At 41.5% G+C, this 26,635-nt stretch overlaps 1 protein-coding gene across 1 annotated transcript in view; it reads right to left on the bottom strand.

The window, feature by feature from the left end:
• Positions 1-26,635, bottom strand: part of Ptdss1 (phosphatidylserine synthase 1) — a 59,647-nt gene that overhangs the window by 19,204 nt on the left and 13,808 nt on the right. The window contains exons 3-7 of the mRNA XM_046464616.2: positions 17,616-17,660; positions 14,418-14,542; positions 7,445-7,603; positions 3,954-4,105; positions 811-952 (exon numbers count right to left, since the gene is read on the bottom strand). Of these exons, the coding sequence (XP_046320572.1) occupies positions 811-952; positions 3,954-4,105; positions 7,445-7,603; positions 14,418-14,542; positions 17,616-17,660 (623 nt within the window). The remainder of the gene's footprint in view (positions 1-810; positions 953-3,953; positions 4,106-7,444; positions 7,604-14,417; positions 14,543-17,615; positions 17,661-26,635) is intronic.

The raw sequence follows: 26,635 nt of genomic DNA, 5'->3' as shown, positions 1-26,635 counted from the left end.
TGTGCACATAAACTCCATATATTGAGATGGGCACTGCTATTTCCTAGGTATGAAGAAGGAAGATTGCCTTAAAAGTGATTCTACTAATAGTTTCTTTTCACTGGGAGTATGTTGTGCTTATATGTTCAAAATATAATTTCTGCTGATGCTGAAAGGTCTTTCAGGCAAAAGCTGGTTTCCCTTGATGAGTCTCCAAAAGTTGAGAAACCACCTAGGGACAGGAGGCTCAATAAAGAGGCTATCCCTAGAAATCAGAGATGTCTGAGAATCCTTTGTCAAGATCTCTGGCTGTCTGGATTACTTCCATTATATTAATAACAATGCACTGGGAACAATAGTTTCTCACCACTGGGGACATTACTCTGAAGACTTACCATTAAAAGAGCACTCACAGGCAGCAGAAAGCAAATTCAGCTCCCTACACATTGTCTAAAGTGGGAACAACCAAGGAACAATTCTGAATATCACTCATAAATTAGGGATGTGAGAAGAGCCTTCTCATTTATTCCTTTGATATTGAAAATTATCATACTCTAAAAATCTGATACCTAATTCATTGGTTGATGGATGCCAAATGTGACCTTTTTCAGGGAATTAATCTGTTTCAAAGACTCATATTTTAAAACGTCTTCAGAACCAAGCAAGACTTTAGAAATGACGACATCATGCTGGTTAATTATTCTACATGCTAGCTGCGAACATCATCTCTTTTAAATTTTCTAGCTCATATGCAATGTAAATTAACATCACTTCTAAATTCCTAGAAGGTTAATCTTTGTTCCCTAGTTATGGGCATCTAAAAAAAAATACCTGCCAAATGATCATGAAAAGGTATATTCCAGCCACTCTCTGAAAAGAAGATTTGGGATCAAACCATCTGACATAGGTCCAGCTAGCAGGGGTGAACTGCAGCACAGCTCGTTTGATCTTCCCGGTGGTGGTATGGATGTCCCTGTAAAAAGAGAAAAGCTCAAGTGAAAATTCAAAGAGGAAAGAAAGGGGGCGGGGCAGGGAGAGGACACACACCAAGAGAAAAACTGCATTGATGATTTTATAGCAAATGCCAGAATTGAAAGATTCCTTTCTACTTGAATAGCCTCAGACAAAGGTCTGTCTGTTCACAGGTGGGGCAGGTGACCAAAGCACACTGGATGGGGAATTTCAGCAATGACAGGAAGGGCATTGCACGGCAACTATGGCTGTGGTCAGGGTACTGTGGAGTTAGGAGAGGTCTTAATTTATAAAGTGTGACAAAAGAAGCAAAGAGTTGTTAAAGACGATAATCTGGAACCAGCCCAGGAAGAACTGGGATGCTGGCAAGGACACCATTCCTGCCACCGTTTTGTCTCCCTGGGGTATGTTTTGATACAATGACATACTCTCATAGTCTTGAGACCGCCCACGTCATTTCTTTACCCTATTTCTTCTCAAGAGATGTGAACTGTTTGGGTTGTTGAACAGGGTACTTAACATTTCTTAGTTTTAACTCTAGAAGTCATTCAATTAAAAGTTGCACACGCCTACGATAAAAATAGTCCCACATTTTACAAATAAGAACACTTAGGCTGCCAGAGAGAGATAGAGAAGCTGGCTGATGTAAGTTGACCTTATAAACATCAGAATGATGTAGATTCCAGACTAGTACAGGAGAGCCAAAATCTAAGGCAAATATCATCTAATGCCTGGAAGAGAACCTTTAGTTCAACAAATATTGACATCAAGGACCTTTCTGACTCAGACACTGTGCTAAGTGCAAAAGGCACAAGTATCAACAATTCAGGTCTTTTTTCCAGGGGGGAAGGGGACAGGGGAAAGTGGAGGACACCAAGTCTGTCCCTTTACCCATCCACTTATCATCAAGGTCATACTGGGAAAATGTCACAGCAATAAGGTTCGCAGCACAAAAGCAACAAAAACAGAGACTGCCCCCAAACTAACAAGAACTGTGGAGGATGTATATTTTAAAAAGGGTGAGAGTGCATGGAAAAACCTAAAAGAAAGGACAGAGATACTGCAGAATCCAGAAGCAGAATATTTAATGTAGTGAAGAGGTTCATTCAATTTAAATTAACCTACATTCATTTATACATTAAATGTTTTATAAGAAAACTCTTAATTTTCTTTTTTTTTTTAATAGTTGGATTTATATTTTGGCATCTTGGCAAAATGATTCTAGAGTTGAATTTGAAGCATAAATGTATAAAAACAGGAAAGCCAGGTGGATGTGTTTAAAGAATCTGTCTGATACAAATCCAGACTCCACTGTTTCTAGCTGTGTGTCCTTAACCAAATCACTAAATACCAGCCATAGTATCTTCACCCCTAAAATGAAGAGAATAACAGTGACTACCCTGATGGAAGGCTCAGCAGAGACGCTACTTATACAATTTGCCTGCAGCAACATCTAGCCCAGTGACTATGTTGTCACATTATTTACTGCCTTCCAACCTTAAAATGTCCGGTCAAAATCAGTGGCCAAAGAGAGAACGATTACTAAAAGAGACAGGAAAACTGGTTAGTCCAAGGCTAAAACACGAAATAAATATGAAATGAGATTTTGTAAATTCCTTATAATAAGAAAAAGACAACCATTAAGAAACTAGAAGAAAATATGGGTTAATATTAGGTGAACAAAAAGATGAAAAAAAATTTTGACATTAAATAAAAAATCCATGATACACTAGATCATAAAGGGGATAACAAAATGGAAAATAAAGTCACAGTTACAACAAAGTATTAATATCCTTCAACCATAAGAAGCACCAATAAAAGAGAAAACAAAAAAACCTGGAAATCCATTATCCCACAATTTTATGGGAGGTAAAATTGGCATAGGTTTAAAATAAATTTGAAGAAAACAGTGAATATATGTGTGTGTGTTTGTGTGTATATAATACACACATACACAATAGGTGACAGTATGAATTGATTCATATAAGAAAATCAGAGATACACACAAAAATATGTCTAAGAATGTTCACTCTTGCCTTTATGAAAGCAAAAACCTTGAAACAACTAAGGGACTAGAAAGGGAACTGGTTAATACTTTATGATTATTCTGTCTGACAGGATATGAAGAATCCCTTTAAAATCATGTTTTGAAGAATACCGAATGATATGAAAAATGCTCCTATTTTGTTATATGAAATAAACAAAATTCTAAATACAATGAAAACAACTACTTTCCTTATCACCACCACAGTTCTTTCTTCCTCATCAATGGCATGGTGCCTGCCATAAACTGAGAAGCCAGTTGCACTAAGCAGAATAAAGCAAGGGTGGTGGCATGTACTGCCCTCCCGGGAAGCACAGAAGAGGGGCATACAGCTTAACACTAGAGTCAGGGACAGCTTCCGGAAGGGGTGGCAAGTGAGCTGAGTCAGCAAAGAAAATGACACAAGCAACCTGGTTCTAGGGAATATGGGTCAAAGGTACAGAGGAAGGAGTGTGTTTTGGCCACAGAGTATCAGGTGCTGGAAAAGGCATGGAGAAGGGTCCTCCCCTCCCAGCCCATGAGGCACAATTTGTCCTTAAAGACCATGAGAAGCCACCACAGGGTCCTGACCCAATAAACCTGACATTCTGAAGTAGTCCACTCAAGCAATGGTGTGAGCAGGGTTTTCTTCAGGGACAGGGGACCAACTAAGGTAGGGATGGGAGTCAGACTACAGGCTGAGGCAGTAGGGATCTGCAGGAAGAGATGGATTTAAGAAGCACTTTGAATCTAGAGGCTGTTAGGACCCTCTAAATACAGAAAGTGAAAAAGAGAAAATTGTAAATGATACCATTTTCTGGACAGATGCTTGAAATCAGGTTTATAATCATTTTGAGTTTTAATTGCTGTTATGAAATTTTATTCCTTGGCATTAAGGATGACACTAAACATGACTCCTTGTAAAGCAATTAAACATAGATTACAACACTGTGACTAACGTCCAAAAAGAAGGACTCACTTGAAGCTTGCCCAGTGGTAAGTCCTCATCTCTAAAAACCGGCAAACCACCATGCCCAGCCAGATGCCGCCTCCATTGCACAACAGGATGTCCAGAATGACTTGGTCCCACCAGCACTCAGCAAAATTGGGCAGAAGATGCATGAAGAAAAGCTGAGGAACACAAGAGATGAAGGTTGGGAAAAAAGCCAAAACTGGGGTGCCATGCAGAATGATACATTTCCTCTTAACAATGATTCGTTTCAGAAAATGTTATTGTATTTTTTCTTAACAATAAGAAAACCACCATACCAGGTCTGTAATCTGGTTCTTGCTTTTTATATTGCACATGGTTTACAAACAACATTTATCAAATAGCTCTCTCTTTTTTAAAACATTGGGCTTTTAAAGACACAATGGCACCTCTTTAAAAATAGATTACCAATGAATTACCTTGGCTGATGACAACACAACGAGGGTCTGAGAGGGGAAGAAGACAGTTTTCACATCTGACAACAAAGTGCTGGTACAGTTCTCAAAAATTATCAGCTTTAGAATTCAAGCTGTGTATTTCAGAAATATTCCATAGGTGTATAGATAAATCAGAGGGAAAAATTACAAATGCTAAAAGATGAGATCTCGACGACATAATGCAGGGAACTGACAGCTCGCCAGGACATCCCACACTGACCAACTCCCAATGATGACAGTCCTTTTTAGGCACCCATCATGTGCACAGTGGTGAGACAAAGTAAGCCACAGCAGCTGATCTCAGGGGAGGGGTGAGATGTGCATCCAGATATCCAGACCACAAAGGCAGGTAGACTGAGGTAAGTGTTATAAAGCTGATGTGAATGGAACGCAGTGAGAACACGGCAGATCCACTCTGACTGAGGGCAACTGGGGAAGCCTTCTGGAAGGGAGTCATATTGGAGTCACAACATCAGTTCATGAATGACTGATTTCAAGAGGTGCAGATGGAGATGGAGATGGTCCAGATGGGGTGAGTAGTAAAGGGTGTTCAAAAGGTGAACAAAAGTCTCTTTAGAAACCGTTTCATTTAAAATAAAGGGCGGATTAGCTGTGCCCAGAGCAGCATGCCCTGCTGTGTGAAGGCCCAACCTAAGAAGGAAGGTGAAATCACAAAGCCCAGGTCAGAGAGTCTCTGGAAAGACAATCCATGCCATCGCAAACCTCTGAAGTAATAGAATAAATAGTGCAAAGTTAAAAGTTTCCACAGAGCATTTTGTAAGCGACAAACAACATACAGACATGATAAATTTTTCTTTTTGATGCATCTGTCACTGAGAAGCTTCAGGACAGCCATTACATGTGATGGCTTATCAGTGCCCACCTGGTGGGCTTCACACTACCCCTGAAGTGTATTCCCAGGTTTCAAGTGCAAGGTGGAACTTGAACACTGGCCTTTGGACAAGGAAGAGAGAAACTGCAGAAACCGGCAGCATGTTTGCTGGAATAAAACTATGCACAGAAGTAATGGTGGAGAACACCTTTAGCATAGGGGCTTTCTGGAAGGTACCAGATTCTGGGGCAAGATGGGCCCCAAGGGACTGAGTCTGAGGAGCTGGCTGTGTGTCACCTTCATTCATTCACTATGGAAATTGCACCAGCCATGTGTATGGCAGAGTATCTGGGCCTGGGAACACAGAGACATGAGCCTTGCCCCCTGGAGGCTAAAGACACACCTACCATGTGTCTAAATGGAGCACAGATAGTGGAGGAGCAGGGAAATTTTCCTTCAGTAGCTGAGCCCTGGCAACAGGAGACTAGGAGGTGAGGGGAGCGAGAAGCAGTGAGGATAAGTGAAGGGCTCTGGTGGGAAAAAGCAAACGACTTTTGAAATGGAGGAGCACAGAGGTTGAGGGAGAGAGAGGCTCACTGGGACTGGGCTGGGAGGCAGTGGTTAGGTCCCCTCTGGGCCTCTCTGCCTGGCTCAGAAGTCTGGATTCTATTTTAAGAGCAAGGGACAAACAATAAAGAGGTCTTAGGAGGACAGGTCTTGATCTGGTGGAGGGCTGAAAAGGACTTATTTGGCAATAAGTAGTGCGAAGACGAGCACTTCAGACAAGAGACATGGTCGATCAGACAGAAGCGGGAGCAGAGGGATGAGAAGACTCCTTTGGACTGTAGAAATGTTTAAGAAAGAGTCACAGGACCTGAGGACCATAGGACACTGGGGAGCAGGAAAGAAAGGACAGAAGTCTAGAGAGCTAGTGAGAGGGAAAAAGGGAGCTGGTAAGCCCTGATGCCTTACCCAAAGCCGGGCAGTTGGGTTAGGAAGATGACTGCATTCTGAGGCAGGATGCGGTGCAAAGACAGGAACTTGGTTATGGAATGTATCCTGGCTCAACCAAGGAAGTGAGGCTCAGAACTCCGGATCCTTCTCCATACAATGGGAGTGGATAGATACCCACTGCCTTTCCCTGTCCATCCTGAGGATTCACGGTGACATATAAGGTGTTGGGCACAGTCATGATGATCTGAATTATGTTCCCTGAAAATCTCTACACTGAAGCCCTAAATGCCAACTCTTCAGAAGGTGAATTTATTTGGAAAAGAAGCTGTTGCTCATGTAGTTAAGATGAGGTTGAACTGGACTGGAGTGAGCCCCCCGATCCATTATAACTGGTGTCCTTATAAAAAGAATAAGAAGGAAGGCTCGGAGACACAGGGGAAATGCCACCTGATTAGGAAGGCAGGGTGCATCTACAAGTCAAGGAATGTTGAAGATGGAGAGCAAACTGCGAGAGGGTAGGATAGGCCTCAGAAGATTCTCCACAACAGTCCTCAGAAGAAACCAATGCTGCCCACACCTTGACCTCAGACTTCCAAGTCTCCAAAGATGTGAGAGTTACAGTAATAGAAGCCATATTTAACTGGCACACTTCTCTAGGTTGGGATCGGGTCAACGACAGGCATTGAGGAATACACTGTGCACGTGGTCAAATTTTGTTCTCTGGGAATGATGAATAATGTAAAATTGAGCAATAATGAATTAGTTCCCCCAATTTTACTAATAGTTTTTAAAGAATATATCTCTTTCATTAATTAAATGAGACAAATAACTCTATTGGAAATTCATTTTTCAGCTATAAAACCCCTTTGGATGCCCTTGACATTTCTGAACACCTTTTTGTCTCAGACTGGAAAACAGCTGAGTGGGTTAACCAACCTGTTTACTTCTAAGCAGATTTCCCTCATTACCATTTGTGTGTCTCACTTGGGAATTTCACTTTATTCTTTCGCTTGATTTCATTTGTTTCTCTTTAAGACTGGTGGGATAGAAATACATTTCATTAAGTGAACAAGGTGGCTTTTGTTTAGTTTTTGTTTTTTTAAACAAAGATCTAAAAGAGTCTTATGGGATGGTGTAAATACATTTCCACCATGGGGGCTGGAGAATGGATTGACTGCTACCTGACAACCTTTTTCTTCCTACACATAAAGTGTACACAATGTTTCGTCCTGGGAACCCCCACCCCCACTTCTTACCTCAGTTAGCTCCCAGGTAATACTGATTGTCCAGCAGAGACCATAACTTCGGATCAACAAGGCCTTCATGGCCCAACCCCAGAAATGCCCAAATGCAAATATATCAAAATGGCTAACGATCCTCTCCCAGGTGATCACGTGGCAGTTCACAGCATACTCCTGTTGAACATGAAGGGAAACGATCAATGGAACTCCAGAACCTATGGGCTTTCTGGGTTCAGACAGTGAGTAAGAACTGCCCCTGACAAGTAATGTAGGTGCTGATCCATTAATAGAAAAGTTTTAATAACAAGATTCTTGGGTAAATCAACAAGTCCTAGAGCTTAAATGAGACCTGCTTTACTCTGAATTGCAAATGCTGGGTTAAAATGGGAAGCAAAATAATTTTACAAAGGCTTAACACATCTTTAAAAAGTAGCATTGCATAGATCACATCATCTGAGGTCAGAGCAACTAAGTTAAAGCCAGTAATGAAAATGGTAATTAAAGGATTCCAATAAATTTAGAAATTTAAAACACATTTCTAAAAAATCACAGATTGAAGAAATCATAATAGAATTTCTTTAAAAAATTGAATACCAATGAAAATAAAAAAAATACTGCATATCAAAACTGAAAGGATATAGTTAGGTAGGATTTTGAGGAAAATGTAAAGCCTTAAATGTTTATGTTGGAAGAGCTTCGTCACTAAACTTCAGAAATGGGAAGAGGACAGAATAAACCCCAGATCAAAACTATCAGATACTACATAATCTAAATATTAAAAAATTCTTATACTTTTAAGAATTGTGGTTCCATCTTAGCATCTTTTTGTTTTGAAGATATTATATATTTACGACAACTACAGGACAATATAACATTTCTTGGGAACTTATTTCATACCCTTTCTTTCCATATTAATCTGATAGAAAGTAGTGAAAGCTATTGCCTGTGACTTATTATCAGTCAACTGGAAAAATTCCTATTAACTATTAATAGGGTTTCAATATTAGATATCTCCTGAAGCTCATGTGTGAGACAATGCAAGAAAGTTTAGAGACAAAATGATTGGATTATGACAGCCTTGACCTAATATATCCCAGGGATATAAAAATTCAAGGATGCTCAAGTTCCTCATGTAAAATGGTTCAGTATTTGCATGTAATCTACACAGATCTTCTCATATTCTTTAAATCATCTGTAAATTACTACAAGTACCTAAAATGATGTAATGCCATGAAAATAGTTGTTACAATGTGTTGCTTAGGTAATAATGCCAAGAAAAGAGCAATAATTTTCTCTGAATACTTCTGATCTGCAGTTGGTTGAATCCATGGATGTTGACCCACAGACACAGAAGGCTGGCTGTAGTGCTGCAGGAGCCCCAAGCAGGTACAAGCATGACAATCAGGATGAACAGGCTCTAACTGAGGACAGCCCAGAGCCAGGGCCTGGAAAGAGGCCAAGTGTCTAGGTGTGTGTGTGACTAAAGACAAATTGAGCTTACCTTGCAAACTGTCTCAGGCTGATCTTGGTGACCCCACCCCTCCTCCCTTGATTGCCCAACATGTAACCAAATACCAAGTCCCATTCATTTTACCTTTTCAACTCTCTTTCCTCAACCTATCTCATTGTTACTAATATTTCTTGCTCAGACTTCTTCAGTAGTTTTCTAAGTTTGTGAAATATTTCAAGTATATAAAACTTATATATGATAGTATAATAAGTACCTGGGTCCCCACCTCCACACACTTTCACCCACCTCCAACTCAAGATTAGAAAGATATTTAACTGGTCACCCTGTCTCCACCTGTGCTTCCTATAGCCAGTTCTTTATAAATAAAATGATATTGAATATCATAAATCATATCAATTGCATAACTATGTATACTATGTGCATGTAGTAAAGTGCACGAGTGTACATGTGAGCACACCTACACGTGTGTGTCAGGGAAGTCGGGTGTTGGATAAGGCATCCTTTTGAGTCTAGATGGATCTCACTAATGCACACTGCAGCTTTCCAGTCCTGTTCTCCCTTTGGAGGAAATGGTTTCTTTAAAAGAAGAAAATATTCCAAGTCCTCTTTGGAAATCATTTGCCTTCTGACAGCACAGGATCTTGTCTGCTCCCTCAACCATGCAGAAATCTTGTGGGTCAGGTCCTGCCTTGTGGAAGAAGCTTACAGTTGTCCAAAGGGCCAGAGGAGGATAGGCCTGCTTAATCTGTGGGTGGGAGTATTAGCAAGCCCACGTGGTCCAGGTCTACAGCCATCTGCTCCACTTAGCATTTACAGGAAGAAATCAGCTGATATTCTGAACTCTTTCTTCTGTCTCCAAACTCAACTACAGGTCAGGGTATTGACTGAACCTCCAAAATATCAGCACAGATCACATAACTGCTCTGAATGGCATTCAGAATGACATCCAAATTCTAAATTGCAGCCAGTCTGGCCCTGGCAGCCTCCTAGCCTGAGGCACGGCTCTCTACTTCTGGATTCCCACACTCCTCAGCCCCTGACTGACCCAGCTGCCCAGTCAGGGCCTCCACAGGGGCTGTCTTGCTGAGTAATGCCCGTCCTTGTGTCTGGCTACTCCTACTTACCCTTTAGTGGCCAGCTTGAACATTAGTGCTTGGCATGGTCTCCCTGACATCCCTGGCATGACAGGGTCACTGCTCTAAATGTTAATAGCTCCCACTCCTTTTCCTTTACAGTGCTGCAACCTCGTGGGAGCATTGTGCTTCCTGGATCCCATGGTGTGCCCTTTTCACACTGTATTATTTTGAGAATCAGGATGCATATTTCAATGTATTAAAATGTGTGGTTCTTTAGATATAAGGCTTCTTTATTCCCCTTCCAAAAGCCATACCTATAATTTATGGCTCATCTTAAAATAGATGCTGACCTCCTGAACCCATGATTGATCTTAACCTTATCAGGACAGAACAGCAGACATCCTGTGCCCTCTGACACCTATGAGGTGGTCCACCATAAGAACTGGACTGGAGTCTGGAACCCCCCAGGCCTCTACACTCAATTTTCGGTGTGTAGGAAATGCAGGGATCAGGGAGACACACTCAGGATATTTTGGAAATGCAAGTTGCAAAATCCAGATGTGAGAAACTCTGTGAGGTAAACAATTTGGTTTATTCAACAAAATATACCTTAAGGAAAAAGAAAATGTGTCGAAGAACCTACTGATCAAAAAGGATTTAAGAGACATATCAAATTCACTGTGTGGACCTTGTCAAGGTCCTACTCTGAACAAATCAGTTGTAAAAGACATTTATATCTGGCAACTGGAAAAATGTGAACCCTGAATACATATATTGACTATGAAGTGCTTATGTTTAAAAAAAAAGAGTCCATATATTTTCAACTTAATATCTGAGAACTGTTTCAAAATAATCCAGAATGGGGGACTGAAACAAGACTGGGCAATGTTCAAGCTAGATGATGGGTACATGGGGATTTCTACTCTTCCATATGTTTAAAGCCTTCTATGATAAAATTTTAAAAGTCATTGATAGTGTCTTAAGGTTTAACAGACAACAAGTTATTCCTTTAAATGTGCCTACTTGTAGACTCTGAGTTCCAAGGGACAAGGAATTTGCCCACCTGTCCCCGCCCCTCCCACTCCCCCACTCTCATCAGCAGTATGCCACCAAGAAGGAAAGGCTCAGACAATAGTAACTAAACAAAAGACTGCTGCTGCAACAGAGTGATTTATAAACACGTTCTGCTCTCAAAAAGCTTGTCTCAAGTTTTGAACACATATTTAATAAAAATTAGTATTTTATTTTGGTGCTGGGAATTGAAGTCAGAGCCCTGTGCATGTTAAGCATATGTTCTACCACTGAGCTACACCTCCAGACCAGAATCAATATTTTAAAAAGCAGCAAACTGTCCAGGCAAACTGTCCAGAAGAGAAACGGCCTACAATACAATTTCAATGATCCCTCAGCCCCAATTTATAAAAGAAATTCTAAGGGAAAAATGGGAGTCAGGGTTTTAATGAGCCAGAGTCGGCCAAGATCAGGACTGGGTACAGGGTAAAAGAATGGAAGAAACGGGGGCCAGTGAATCAAAGACATTTGATTTCACATAAAGGAATTTCCTTCCACAAATCCAATGAGGTCAGAAGTGTTTGTCTCCTGCCACTAATGAATGGGTCTTTATAATTGTGAACAATTACTTTAAAAAGGAAGAAAGTAATGACTGATAAAGAAGATGAGGCATTGCATCGTCAGCCAGAACCACAAGCCACTTTAACTTTGCTGGGCTTGGCAGGGGAGAATTAGCCAATATGGGACAACTAGGTTTTAAAAGCCACTTGCAGCTATTTTGAAACTGTAGTTGTGACATTCAGATGTCCCTCTGAAGTCAAATTCCTAAGGAAGCTAGATATCAAGAGCATTATTCAATTGAAATTCATTCTACCAGCTCTGAGAGCTGGGTCAGCAGAACGAGGACCACTGCCTGCCTGTCGATTTGCTTTGTAATGGGACCACTTTTACTCAAAAGCCTAGAAAAGTTGTTTAGGAAAGTATTGTATTGGATAAGTCATTCTCCCAATCTCTACGTCCTAATGCTTCTGTGAACAAAAAAGGACTTATTCAAACAAACAGTCCCTACTCAGTAACTGTTATTATCCTCACTATTACCATCCGTAACCATCATTTTCATTACTGTTACAGTTTGGATCTGGAACATCCCCCAAAGTCCTTGTGTTAAAGGCTTGGTCCGCAGCTTGGTGCTATGAAGGTGGTTGGAGCTTTATGAGGTGGGGCCTTGTGGGATATTGGAGGGCACTGGAGGCATGCCTAAAAGGGGAATGTGGGATGCTAGTCTCTTCTTCTGTTTCCCACCTGCAAAGTGGTGAGCACCTTCCTCTGCCACACATGCTCCTGCCAGGATGTGCTGCCTCACCACAGGCCCAAGCAATAAGGCCAAATGACCACAAACTGAAGCCTCCAAAATCAGGAGGCAAAATAAGCCTTTCTTCCTTTTTAATTGATTATCTCAGGTAATTTGCTACAGTAATGGATGACTGACTACCATAATCATCATCATTACAAGCTCCTGAGTTTTGCCATTCTTTTTTAGGGTGAGAAAACCCCAAACAGACTTCTCTTATAATTTCTGCATTCTTATTTTTGCTTGTCTCTTAAGAAAGTTAAAAATAAAAATTTAGAAATGCCCTTTCAAGATGGGTCTGACCACTGTCAACCATGGTGAAACAATTATTGCTTAGACCTTATTATTAGGTCCCTTATATTACTTCCTGTTTCTCAAAGTCACTATGTCCATGTTCCATGTGCCTATTCTCATTGTCCTAAGCACCACCAGGTTTTACGCAATGGAAAGAAAAAAAAAATAGAGAAAAAAAGCACTAAATATTAGGCATTGGAAAGAGAGAGAGAGAAAAAAAAACTAAAAAAAAACAAAACAAAACAAAAAAAACCCACCTTTTTTGAAATGAAATGAACCATATAGTATAAAATAACGGGATATTGATTTTGGTCTTGGTCTTGGTCCCTTTTGAAAGAGCTCAGAGCTCTTTCAAAAAAACCCTTACAATTTTCTGAGGAATAGGGCTGGGAGGTACATCTTTTACTTGGTCTTTGACCCTAGTTTCTGACACAAAGCTCCTAATCCCTTGGAATTTCCTGAGTAACAGGAACATTTTTGTTCTAATTAGGCAACTCCTAGTGGGCTCCAGAAGAGGGACTGGGCACCAGAAAGACCAAGCCACAACCAGAGGCTTAAAGTTTGTAGCCCCATCCATCATCTTCTGGGAGAGAAGAGCTGGAGATGTTAATAATCAATCAATAATCAATCGTGTCTATGTGACAAAGCTTAAGTCCCTGAACTGTGCGGTCTGGAGAGCTTCTAGGTGGTGAATAGGTCCATGTGTTGGGAGTGGCGCATCCCAACCCAGAGGGACAGAAGCTCCTGCATGAAGACCCTTCCAGGTCTCGTCCTGTGTACCTCTTCATGTGGCTGTTCATCTACATTCTCTCACATCCTTCACAGTAAACTATAGAAATGTATTTCCCTTAGTTCTGTGATCTGTCATAATAAATTAGTATTGGGGCAACCTCCTACTTGAGGCTGCTGGTCAGAAGCACAGGTGACCATGGAGGCTTTCATTTGCATATGAAATATAGATAAGTACTGTGGGACTGAGCCCTTAACTTGAGGGAGCTGACTAACTCCAGGCTGTGTCAGAACAGAACGGAACTGTAAGTCCCCTGGCTCATGACAGGAGAACTGACTGAAGTGGGGGAAACCCACCCATCTGGTTAGAGAAGTGTTCACTGAGAGTGTAGAGGAAAAAACAGTTGATTTTCCCCATACACATAGTCTCTTCAGTAAAAGCCAAAATACAGTATAGTCTTAACCAAAAATAAAAGGTATTCGTGTGGGGTTTAATAAAAATAACAAACAAAATGGCCTAGATCATTACAATGGCCCCTTCATGGCCAGCCGGTGGAAGGATCTTTGCATTGGATGCGGAGGGGCTGAGAGCAGAGAGCTGAGGATGACACTGGTGGGAAGAGCAGCCACCCGAGGGCCTGTGCACCTGAGGTCCCATGCAGGCCTAAGGTGGGCTCATGAGTAAAGTACCTTGGTTTAGTTCATACCAACTCCCCAAAAGAACTATTACTATTTTCACCTTATAAAAGGGGGAACAAGCTGGCAAGCACTTTGCCCAAAGTCCAATGGTGGACAAGTGATAGACAGAATTCAGGCCCAAGGCTCTCTGATGACAATCTTTATACTCTTTAGCATACACTTTTGTTCATGGGAAGATTTCATTAGCCTGAACTGTGTCACTTCAGTAAAACCATGCAATTCAAGCCTGCCCAGAGACCTGGATTTTATCTGTCTACTCAGGAAATAAGGAAAAGGAACAATTAAAATGTGAAATCTACTATCCTCTATCCCAAAGACTCTACTAACTTCTCTACTGGGTTACTGAAGAATACATACCATGATATCTGCTTCCCTGGTGGCGTACCGAAGATTTGGATCTAGCCAATACATCAGAGATTTAACCTGCTCGAAATTCAGGAACAGGAGGAATACCAGGAACAGGAAGTAGAGCACACTGAGTCCTGACAGAAACAAAAACAGGTCCAAGTTTAAGAGAGATGCACAATACACATTAGACTTGAATGGCTATTTGTCAAAACCTGCACTAACATTGTAACACAGACTGTCAAGACGCCTATCACAGTCTGGTATGCTCTTTGGCAAGGAAGTCTGATAGACAGTCCTAAATCATATTAAGAGAGGGCAATAAAACTGTCTCTGAGAAAATGATGCTTTAGCTGAGCCTTGAAGGACTGGCTGCCAAAGGGTGTGTGGGGAGAGCGTGGGGGAGTGTGTGGGATGTTCAGATAGAGCAAAAAACAGGTCCCTGGAGGGAGATGTCGAGGACCCACATGTGGCTGGGTGCTGGCAGGGAAGGAACAGAGCAAGCAGCAATGAAGTGAAGGCAGGGCTCTGAGGCTATGGCAAGGATTCCTGACTTTTCTTTTAAGGAAAACGGGAAGAAATGAAATGACTTTGGTAATATTTTCCGAAGCAACTGAGTGGACAGGAAGTGGGTCCGGCTTAAGTGGAATCCCAGGCTGGGGACCACTTTTGTATTCCAGGTTTGAGGTATGAAGGAGCCCAGGGACACTTCTCTGAGACTTTAGTCCTTGTGGGCATTATCTTACCGTCACATCACAGTCTAACTGCCATTCCAATAACCACAATATGTCATTTAAAAAAGAAAAGCCAGTAAAACATTTTAAGAAGGCAAAAGCCTATGTATTATATTACATTTTAGAAAGAACTAAAAACCAACCACTGGGACACTGTCTTTTATTTCTGTTGAAACCATTAAAATTAAAACGTTGAAGTAGGGCATCTGAACACTGTGATACAAATGACCTTGGGTCACAATGTCCACCTAAACGGAGCTCAGAAATAATCTCCAATGAACCATTTCAAAGAACAGGTCTGAGGCTTATTGAAGAGGCATGGAATCTACTTAAGCACAGCAGCACCAGGCCACCCATCAGACCTTCTCCAGCCCTCGGGGAGCTCACAGAGGCCTGAGGAGCAGGGTGACCCACACGCATACATCCAAGACCCAGGAAACATACATTTTTTTAGGCATGTTGTTTTTAGAGCTGTCGTAGGTGTGCACTTGCATACCAGACACTTTTACAAATTTTCGCCTTAAATGACCCCCCACTACACCCTTTAAAATAATAATCCCTTCGAAATAATTATTTTAAGACAGGGAGAAATGATCTGTGGCACAGGCACTCTTTAAATGAACTTCTTGGTTGGACTTTTGAGTTCTGTGAATCCCCCAACACTGATAAGCAAAATTGTGTATATTAGAATTTGTAATGGGGAAGGGTCAATGATCTCGACAGATTTTCAAGGGCCCCATGTTCCAGAAAAGCTCTTGGGTAAGAAATAAAACTGCTCATTACCTACAATGATTCATTGAAATAGGGAAAACAAAACTCTCAGATGTGCCCAACAATGTGTAAATAACTTAGAATTTAAAGCAGTAATATTAAGTCCAGGGAATGTAAGGAAGATTCAGCCAGGAGTGGCTTTTTATTTATTTATTGAACCCAGGGGCACTTAACCACCAAGCCACATCCCCAGCTCTTTTTATTTTTTATTTTGAGTTGGCTAAGTTGCTTAGGACCTTGCTAAGTTACTGAGGCCGAGCTTTGAACTTGCAATCCTCCTGCCTCAGCCTCCTGTGTTGCTGGGATTACAGTCTTGTACCACTGTACCTGGCTCAGGACTGGCTTTTTAAAAATGTAAATATAGCCATGTTGCTCCTCTGGGAAAAGCCTCCTTAGATTTCCCAGTGCCCTTTGCCCCCATCCCCTGTATGCTGGCCCATGAGCCCTGAATGCATCTATCAGTATCCTACCTTGTGATTTCTCTTACTCTTCTCCCTGGGCCCACTGCACTGGGGCACAGTGGCCTGGAATTATCACCTTTCTAGCTGGTGGGGGGGGTGGGTGGCGGAGGGGGGCACTTTGGCAGCCTTTCTCTTTGCCTGGAATGTCCCCCAACCTCAGATGTCTGCAGAGTTAGATCTCTCTTTATATTCCAGAGTCTCAGATTAAGTATCACTCCCTCAGGCCTCCCCTCAGTGCTCAAACTGAGGAGCCCACCCAGTCACGGTCACCTCACCTGAGATTAACTAACTTCCAGACACTGAGTGACCGCTGATGGTGATTACAGATTTAATAGTTCATTCACTACAGCTGTTCTCCTCCCTGAACTAGAGGGTGGCTCCCCAGGGCAGGCTCCTGACTGACTGGTTCTCCTCAGTGGCCTCAGGGCCAGAACAGTGCCTGTCACAAAGCCACACTCCATGAATAGTTGCTGAGTGAAAAGTTCACCATTAAATTCAGAGGATAAAGAATTACCTATGATCTCTGAAGGGTGAAAGAAAAAAATAAACAAAAAAAACAACCTTTAGCAAAATTATCAATTTTCAGAGTGCTTTTACATTTTTACACAAATTACATTTTCTAAACCTAAAAAAAAAAAAAAGAAAAAGTTATTTGATGAAGTCAAACGCCCTGAGTTTTGAAGCTTTATTAAATTTGCTCAGGTGATTTGACTTTTTGAACCACAAAATCAAGTAGATTAAGATACCCAATATTTAAATGCTAACCAATAAGCTTTAGTTCATATCAAGGCTCTCAGTCAGAATACTCCTCCCTTTTTCATTTTCTTTCTCACTAATAACATCAAAGACATTGAATTGCCAGGCATCCATTCCCTCCTGGATGCAGACAAGACAAACGTGCCAATAGGATGCACTTCAGCCGGCCCTTCAGGAGGATGCTCATGCAAAACAAGTGGTGTTTGCTTCAGCCAAATCCCAGGCACACCAAGAGACAGCAACACCAGGAGGGGGCATGTGGAGGGGAATGCACTCACCTGTTCAAGAATCTAAGCCACTGTCAGTACTTTATATTATGTCAAAGATGTTTAAGAAAAAATTTGTACCAGGAACACCAAAAGAGTAAAAATTTTTATAAAGTCTTAACTATAGAATGGTTAGAAAGTAGAATGTAGAAAGTCAAGTTGCTATAATGATACATGAAAAAAAGATTAGAATATATTTTGACATCTACTAATAGAACTCACCAAAAACCATTCGCCATAATGCTGGATGAGGTCGGGTAAATGGACCTGCAGAGAGAAGATATGAAGTTAGGGTGAAAAGTGGTTTGAAACAGCAGAAAGCTAAAGAAAGAGTTGCTTTCTACATGTAGGTAATAAAAAGCTCTCTACTGTTTTATTTTTTTCTTTCCTCCACCTACATAAACACTTTAAGGTCAAAGTTTAGGTTGAAATGTTTTTACCCACATTTCATCTATTACCATGGTTGTCCCAGGCACCATTCATAACAAAGATTTTTTTTAAGCTTTGTCCTTTAGAAGTGAGAACATAATTTCCTGGGAAATGATGTTGTCACAGTGAAGAGGTCACCAGGCTGACATTTGAGTGTGTGTAATACATATTGTACCATCACAAGAGTGATCTCCCAACTGCCCCCAAGTCAGGGAAAAAGGTTTTTAGGACAAATAGAGCTCTGTGTGTGTGTACACACACACACACGTGCACGCTCACACATGTGACTGTATAAGAGAGAGTGGGTGAGAGAGAATGAAAATGAGAGGAGAAACACTGTGCTTTGAAAACAAACTCTTTGAGCACTATTAGTACAGGGACTTTTGACAATGACCTGTGGCACCAACACACCTCTAGCATGGCAACCCAATTCAGTTAGATTGCACACTACTGAAACAAATTTCACAAAAGGACAAAACAGCCTTACTCAAATGATACACCAATACTTTATCTTCTATTGAAGATGAAGTGGTGGGGTTGGGTAGGGAAAGCTGGATAGCTATTTGGCTTGGCCCTGATCTACTAAATCGATTCACCACTGCTCTGGTAGGCACCGATCCTGTTTAGAGCCCTCATACCTTTTGAACAGTCTTCCTATTCTTGGAGAACTGCCAATGTTATGATTCCCACATGCCCAGAGAGACACCAGAGCTTGTTTCCCAGATTTCTATAGCTAGGGCTCAACTTCAGGTGCACCTGGACTGGACTTGGCCTCAGGTGGTCATGGGGGGGTGGGGGGCAGTGTGCAGAGCTCTCCTGTCTCCGACCCTATAAGCAAGGGCAGTAGCAAGGCAGTGCAAGCCCCATGGGGGATACCCTGGGGGCCCTGGCAGTAAATTTCATTAGCGTCCACTGCAGAAATGATAGTGTGGCAGAGTACAGCTAAAGCTGGCTGAGCTCTTGTCCTTAGAACAATTCTGGGTGCAATGCCTATTCCTAGAAGTTTGGCCTGGGGCCTGGTTTCTAAGCACGCCTCACTTTGCGAACCAGCTCATATTTTTTAACTGGTTCTTTAATGAGCAGAGTCAGTACTTTTGCTTGCAACCATGAATCTTGTTTAAGGCAAACACTGCATTGTTATTTTTATTCTGGAATTTCTTCTAAAATCACCTATGAAGATGGAAGGGAAGGAGGCAGAAGTAGTTCAATTATGTTTCGATGCAATTCAATGAAATCGTAAAAAGATTACATTGAAACATAATTCAACTTCTTTCCTTTGAGGAATTCAAGTTCATATTATGAAAATCAGTTACAAGTATACCCCACCATCCTTCCCAAGTTTAGACAGGCACAACTCAGAGGGTGAGTGGGTTCATGACAGACCCTACTTGATCCAGAGGTACTTGGTTCTTGGGTTTTGGATTGCAGTAGTGAACACTTGGATGGTTAGGGATTTATTGAAAAAGTGTCCTCAAATCATTTCTTCTAAGTTCTTGGGGTGAGGGCTCAAATAAGAAGGAATTCCTTTTTAATCAGCTGCTTCTTTTTCAGAAAATCACAGGAAAGCATATAAGTCAGAAATCCCTTCCAGCTTTTCATCAGAAGTCATTAGGAAAATGGTGGCTAAAACTGCCTTCATTTAAGCAATTTTCTCGTCCAAATGCTCTTCCTCAATTATGCTGGCTGATGGCTCTTGACTGGTCACCATAAATGGCTTTTATATTATGGTGGCTGCCTGGCTTGCAAATATTACTTCCTCAATACCATTAAAGTGACCTTCTGGATGTAACATGGGGACCATAGCTTTTTCCATGATTTCCTCTTGTAAGATACAACTCAAAATTTTATGACCTGTTATTTGGCTTGCACAGAATTCGATGACCAATCAACATTAAAAAAAAAAAAAAAAATGGTGTCAAGTCAGCAGTGCTTTTGTGAGCATGCTCCAAGCACCAGGCTGTGGGATGAAACATTCCCCTCAAGTGATCTCCAAGTTGTCCTGATGAATGGGTGATGAGGGTGCCACCATCACTCCCACTGTGCAGATAAGGACACTGGCATGGGAAACTTGCCCAGGGTCATGCACCTCTCAGCTTTCCACCTGAGCTGCCAGGTTCTACCCTGTTAGCAGGCTGAGTGGTAGGAAGTACCTGTTTGCCCCTAGAAACTCCACAGAACAGATCAGCACAGGAAAAGAGAAAGCAGAAGCCAAGGGTTTGGGCCAGAAAAGTTTCAGAGCCAGGAGTGCAAGGGAGAGAAAGGAGAGAAGAGAGCTTTGAACTGAAGCCCTTGGAGGGAAGGGGGCAGTGGAGGGCTTCACGTGTCTTTGCTTTAACAATATGAAATCCATAAGTGATATCAGGGAGAATAGGTAGAACCAGTGAAAGGGCAGGGATGCCTCTAGAAATGTAATCCAGGGACTGCCCTGACAAGGTAGGTGGGAATTACTAGGGATTTTGCTTATAAAGAATAAGCAAAGGCCTTTGGATATAACAAAAACCCAGTCCAGGCTTTATTTCAGTCATCGAATCTGCCTTCCCTGAAGATGTGAGGCATGTCATAACTGCCCACTGCCTTTAAAAGCACTGAAGTTTTTAAAGTGGTAAAATTTTTTATGGCTACTAAATACCACTAATACTAAATAGCAATAATAGTATCATCTTTACCACCAAGGCCTTAATAGCACTTAAAAAATGAAGTCCAGGATGAGGCTGGTTGGTCTTCTATAGTGTGAACATTGATACCTAGGCTCAGTATGTCACCCACATTGGATACTTTTATCTAGTCACATCTGAAGATCCTATGAGTGCAGGGTAAAGGCACAGGAGGAGCCATGCACTCTGCAGCATTTGCCTGCCCAGGTAGACCAGTACTCCTAGGGCATCTTGTGAACACTGACTTTATCTCAGAGCCTCTGCCACAAACCTGACTTCCCTACAGTCTTTCCTCAGTGATCTACTGAAGTTTTCTCTTCCTCCCTTTGACTGTTGTTATGGTTTTGAGATTATTAGGAGGTCTCCGCCTCATGATGGACTTTCAAAGGAGAGTTTGTGCTTTCTTTCTGACTTCATCAAAGCTTTGTGCAAAAGTGAGGACCTTTGGTTAGATTGCTCATTTTTTCAATTGTGCAGGAGAAACGGGAAAGGCTTTTTTTTTTTTTTTTAATTTTTTATTGTTGGTTGTTCAAAACATTACATAGTTCTTGAGATATCATATTTCACACTTTGATTCAAGTGGGTTATGAACTCCCATTTTTACCCCGTATACAGATTGCAGAATCATATCAGTTACACATCCATTGATTTACATGTTGCCATACTAGTGTCTGTTGGGAAAGGCTTTTTAGGGCAGTGATGCAGAAACAAATTCTGTTTTGTTTTGTTTTTTTTCTGGATTGTGTTTTGTTTTCGTTATCAACCTCTCCATCTAGAATATGTAATTTTCAATCAGATAATAAAGGCAAGCTTCATTTCAAAAGAAACCAAAGTCAAATGGCCTTTGTCATAAGAATAACTAGCATTTAAAAATCCAGCTCACAAACTATACAATAGGATTATTGCTTGACTTACCAGAAACATTTACAGCTATGAATAATTAAATTCAAGGGACTGCACCTCAGGGAAGTTTTAATTCTTTTAATGAAAATCAGAAGTTGCCTGTCTAACAGTGACACATTTGTATCCTCAGGCCAGAGGCCCCCTGGCAAGCCCTCTTAGTCTGCTTCTTCTCTAGATGATTATTAAAGTTTAAATTCTTTTAGAAAAACCTAGCATAGAATGATTTTTAAGCAAGTTTCAAACCTAAGAATTAATAAAAAATGAAAAGGTATTGAAGCAGGAGACAGAATGGTGGAAAGAGGAACTTCTTTTTATTTTTAAATTAGAAGACAGCAAATCTTCTGGATCACTTTGAAACTGTCAAGATGAGAGTAGCATGAGCTCAGCTTAAAGAAGTCAAATGAGGCAGAGAACACCTGGAATGACAAACTCAGGACAATCAGGAAATACTTGTATTTTATGCTCCTCCAGATACCGTTCAGAAGCATTGAATGGTGTTTCTCCTGTAGATGAGAAGAGGCTACTTCTGCGACCTTCTTCCCAAGAGAATTCATTTCCTAATTCAACATATATTTCCTGAGAGAAGCCTGTGGGCCAGGCACTGGGGGTACAGACAAGGTTGGCTGGTTTGGGTCGGCAGGGATGACTGGCCCCAGAGAGCTCTTGGAAGCTAGAAAAGCACACCAGAAGGTCACCAACTGAAAGAAATCTCAGGGCTGACCACGGACTTAAATGGGCTTCTAAGTGTCACTCCAGTGACATGGGGGTAGAGTTAAAATTACACTTGCACTTGAGGGTCATTTCCTATAATGGGATGGAGATAGCATTTGATTTTTAAAGAGCCAAAGGAAGATAAAGGAGAATGGAAGGGGAAAAAAAAAGATGGCAGGAGAGAGAAGCCTGAAGTAGGCATTTCTCCTCCCCTCAGGGCATTTCCTGCCAGTCTTCTTTCAGCAATAGGAAGGAACCCTGAAGCCTAATCCTACCATATATTCTGCTGATTGCCTAATGAAATAAGTACCCACTTCTCTTCCACTTAACTCAGGGGTGAATTTTAAGCCAATGGAGGCAATACTGGTCCTTTGCTATTTTTCACTCAATAAATATCTATTGAACATGCACTTCTCTGGGCTCTATAAATTCCTCTCCTCAGAACTGGCTGGAGAAGAGGCATGTGGCCCAATCCTAGTCCAAGAGATGTATGAACAAGTGTGCTAGTGGACTTCTAGAAAGGTGTCTTCTCTACTAAATAAAAGACACCCAAGAAGAATTGATGTCTTCTTTTGCTGGACACTGCCCACTGCTCTATGTCCAGCATAAGAACAAGAGAGCAAAGAGGCCCAGGCTAGGACCACCATGTTGCAGATGGCAGAAAAGAAAGAGATGAAGATCCTGGGTCTTCACATGCCACTAAGCTGCTCAATTAGCCAGGCTCAGAGTCTTCCTATCTGAAACTTCTTGTTATATAAGAAAGCGAACATTTTCCTAATTGTTTAAAGAATTGTGAATAGTCTATTACCCAAAGCCAAAAAATATCCTGACTTCTATAAAACCCTACAGAGAAAGTCAAAGGCCTTTTTTTGTTATTTAGACTCTACAAAGAGAATCACAGGGCTCCCGTCCAAGTTGACCAGTTCTACATAGATAGCACACATGAACTCACACGGGTGACCTGAGACTCGTGGTCATAATCAAATTTAGGCCTAGACATAAACATGCAGGGCAGCCTTTACTAGGTCAAGGATAAATGCCTTAGAAGTTGCCAAAACAGACTCATACTGGGCATGCCGTCCACTGCAGACACTTCCCCAGAGCAGCCTTTGAAAGAGAAGGCAAATTTTGGGCTCCATTTCTCTCACTAGTTTTCATCACTTAATTTGAAAACATGTGCTAAGAGTGGGGAGAACAGAAAATAAGGTAACATGCCTGAAGCTAGAAGAGGAAGGTATATTCCAAGCAGAGCAATGGTCATTCAGCATGATGGCTCCTGGAAAGGCCACAAGGGTGAAAGCTGGCACTCAGGGGACAGTGGAGCAGCTCAGGAGCAACTCTTCCCTGTGGTCCTGCCAGCTCCACTCCACCTCCACTGGCACCTCCCAAAGCTATGTCTGATTTTAAAATAATCAATAACATTCTTTTATGTAGAAAATGTCTATTCCTACTAATCGTATGTAAGTGTGAATAAATGGATCTTTAGGAAACAAACTAAACACACAATGTGTGCCTTGATGTCTTCCTTTCCCTGATGCTGTGGTTTGAATGCCATTTGTCCCCTCAAGACTCATGTTGAAATTCCATTGCCACTGTGGCAGTGTTGGGAGGAGGGGCCCTCAAGAGCAGGTGGGATCATTCATGCCACTTGAGGACTGAGAATGGGTGAGTTTTTTGCTCTCACTGGTCTGGATTAGTTACCATGACACAAGAGCTGGTTGTTAGAAAGCCAGGCTGCCCCTCCTATTGTCTCTTCCACTTGTCCCTTCAGGCCCTTTCAACTTCCACCAAGTTATGAAGAAGCATGAGGCCCTCACCAGATGAGGCCACCCAATCTTGAACTTCCAGCCTCCAGAACTGAGAGCCAAAATGAATTTCTTTTTGTTATAAATTACTCAGTCTCAGGTATTCCAACATAGCAACATTTAAGGACTAAGACACCTAACTAATGTCCCAATTTCTACCACATGGAATAATGAGCTCCATTGTCTTTTTCTCAACGTATCTGAAAGCTTAGTTAGGCTACAGAGTAGTGGTGGAGGGAAAAGGATAGAAAGATAGGAACAGAGTAGAAAAATGAGGAAGTGGGAAGACCTGGATCAATATGCTAGCTTTTGCTAGTCATGGACCCCAACTCCACCCCTTGGGCAGGATCCAAAACACACTGAGTACAGAACCCAATCTAGGGTAAAGGAAAAGCCAGAGACTAACAGAAGGAGACAGAAACACATTACATAGGAAGACAGAGGTAAAATACCTCACAATGGATCTAATATGAGCTAAGACTAGAGAAACCCTGAAGAAGAAAAACGCTGGGCTAGGCCCCTCATACCGGGCTGACATTGAGTGGCCAGGTTGCTTCCATGGATGAATAACCTGGGTTTCAACTTTCTCATCTGTTATCTGAGCAGGTTGAACCACAAGAGCTCCGTGGGTCCTCCTTCCTTTGTATGTATGACAAAGTCACACAGCTGGGTTAATAAGCACAGGACAAATAGCATAAGGCAAGCTGACAGTTTGGTCTTTCCACAATCAACACTAAAGCATACCCCACAATGAGAGACTAAACAGGCTCAGGAAACTTTGAAGATGAGAAGGCTTCATCAGGAAATGGAAGACTAAACAGCAAAAATCACATGAAACATTACTTCAAATATAGATTTAAGGCCCTGAACTTCAGTGGCATTGGTGCCATGAAAAAAACATTCTGTGAATGAAGCCCCGGGACTCAGCTCCTGCTGCAGCTTCATCAAAGGGATGGCTATAAAATTGGGGCTATTGAGATACTATCTTTTATAGTCCTCAAACTTCTAAAATGGCTCTGAATTTAGAAACAGAAAAAAAAAAAAAAAGGAACCCTCAAGTCACACAGAAATAACCATTGAGAACTAAGCAACAGATAAACTGGATGAGGAAAGCAAAGACTGGAAAACAGAACTGATACCACTGGACTCATGAGTTTCCTGAGGATATATGTATGAATGTGCTCTGCTGGGCCCACATGGAAAAGAGAGACAAGACAGGGACACAGGAATAAGAAAAATATAGGAAAAAGGGCACAGACCAATAACAAAGTGCCACAGACCAACAACAGAGAATAAGCAGCAGGCCTTCATGGGACAGAGGGTGGAAAGGCTGAGGGGTCATCGCTACCTGAAGTCAACTGTTCTTGCTTCTGAGGCTCCAAAACTTCCTTGGAGGCTCTGGTGCTTAGCCTTATGTCAACATCTGACCTGAGAGGAGGTCACTATCACCCTGTCTTGAGTTGTATTCTTATGCCACCCTTTGTAGGAAAAGGCTGATTCCAGATCTCAGGGAAACCACTTGCAGCTGGCCACATCTGCCACTCTACAACATGGCCTCCTTAAGGGAGAGGATGGGCTGTGTAACGTCCAAGTTCTCCTTCTAAACCTAAAAGTCTAAGATCTTGTATGTTGGAGACTGGATGGAAAAGAAAGTTGGTAAATCACCAAAACGCTGTTTGACAGTAGAGAATTTTCTTAGCAAATTCTACAGGAAGGTCGACAAGGTTCACCTTGTCTTCATGTCCCAATAATTGTGCTTTTTCAGAAACATCAATCATCATGGAAAAGTCAAACTATATTTGTCATATTTGAATAAGATGTAGGTTTCTATGTGGTGAAAGGTTTTCATCCAAAGGAAATTTAATTTAAAAGCTTGAGTGGTTGGAAAGTTAAATTCAGCTCCTAAATACCTTGGCCATCTAGAACAAATCATTCTTTAAGAAATTCAGAGTCATGGTTTTACTGGCTCAACTGCTGTTACCAGCAAAAATTCAATACGTTCTTATAAATACAGTGCTTCATAAGAGAAGCAAAACAATTAAACAAAATTCCACAGCCACCATCTTGGGAGGCCTGAGGCCTCACCATGAAACATTTCAGGATAGCATTTAGTAACATTCACGATGAGCTTCCCATATTACACATCAATCTACTGAACAGCATAGAAGGCTAGAGACAAAATGCATCCGGAAGCATGACATTTAAAACCCAAACTGGCCCCTGGAACAAAATCCATAAGAAAGACTGAAGTACTTTTAAAATATCAGATACAGGAGTGAGCATTTATAAATGGTTACAAGGAACATGGACAAAATATTCTAGGAAGGTCTTTCAGGAATAAGAAAAATTTAAAGCAACGATAAGGGACAATTTAGAAGAAAGGTGTGAATCAATTGGAAACATGGCTAAAGAACAAACTTTTTGTTTTTTGGGTTTTTTTGGGTATTTGGGATTGAACCCTGGGTGCTCTACCACTGAGACACATCACCAGCCTTATTTTTCCATTTTTTATTTTGAGACAGGGTCTCATTAAGTTGCTCAGGCCTTGTTAGTTGCTGAGGCTGGACTTGAATTTGTGATCCTTCTCCCTCAGCCTCCTAAGTTGCTGAGATTACAGGGATGTGCCACTGCACCCGGCAACAAATATTTTTTAAACAAAGTCTTTCCCTCATTCTCTCTATACTCATGATGAGCAGGAAATAAAATTCACCATTAATAATTATCTTTTTTTCTGGGGCTG

The sequence above is a fragment of the Marmota monax genome, unplaced genomic scaffold (assembly GCF_021218885.2).
Source record: "Marmota monax isolate L192 unplaced genomic scaffold, Marmota_monax_Labrador192_F-V1.1 WCK01_AAM20220418_F8-fsc00003, whole genome shotgun sequence".
NCBI lineage: Eukaryota > Metazoa > Chordata > Mammalia > Rodentia > Sciuridae > Marmota > Marmota monax.
Note: the sequence above shows the minus strand (reverse complement) of the source record. Positions and strands in the feature narration are given on the sequence as shown.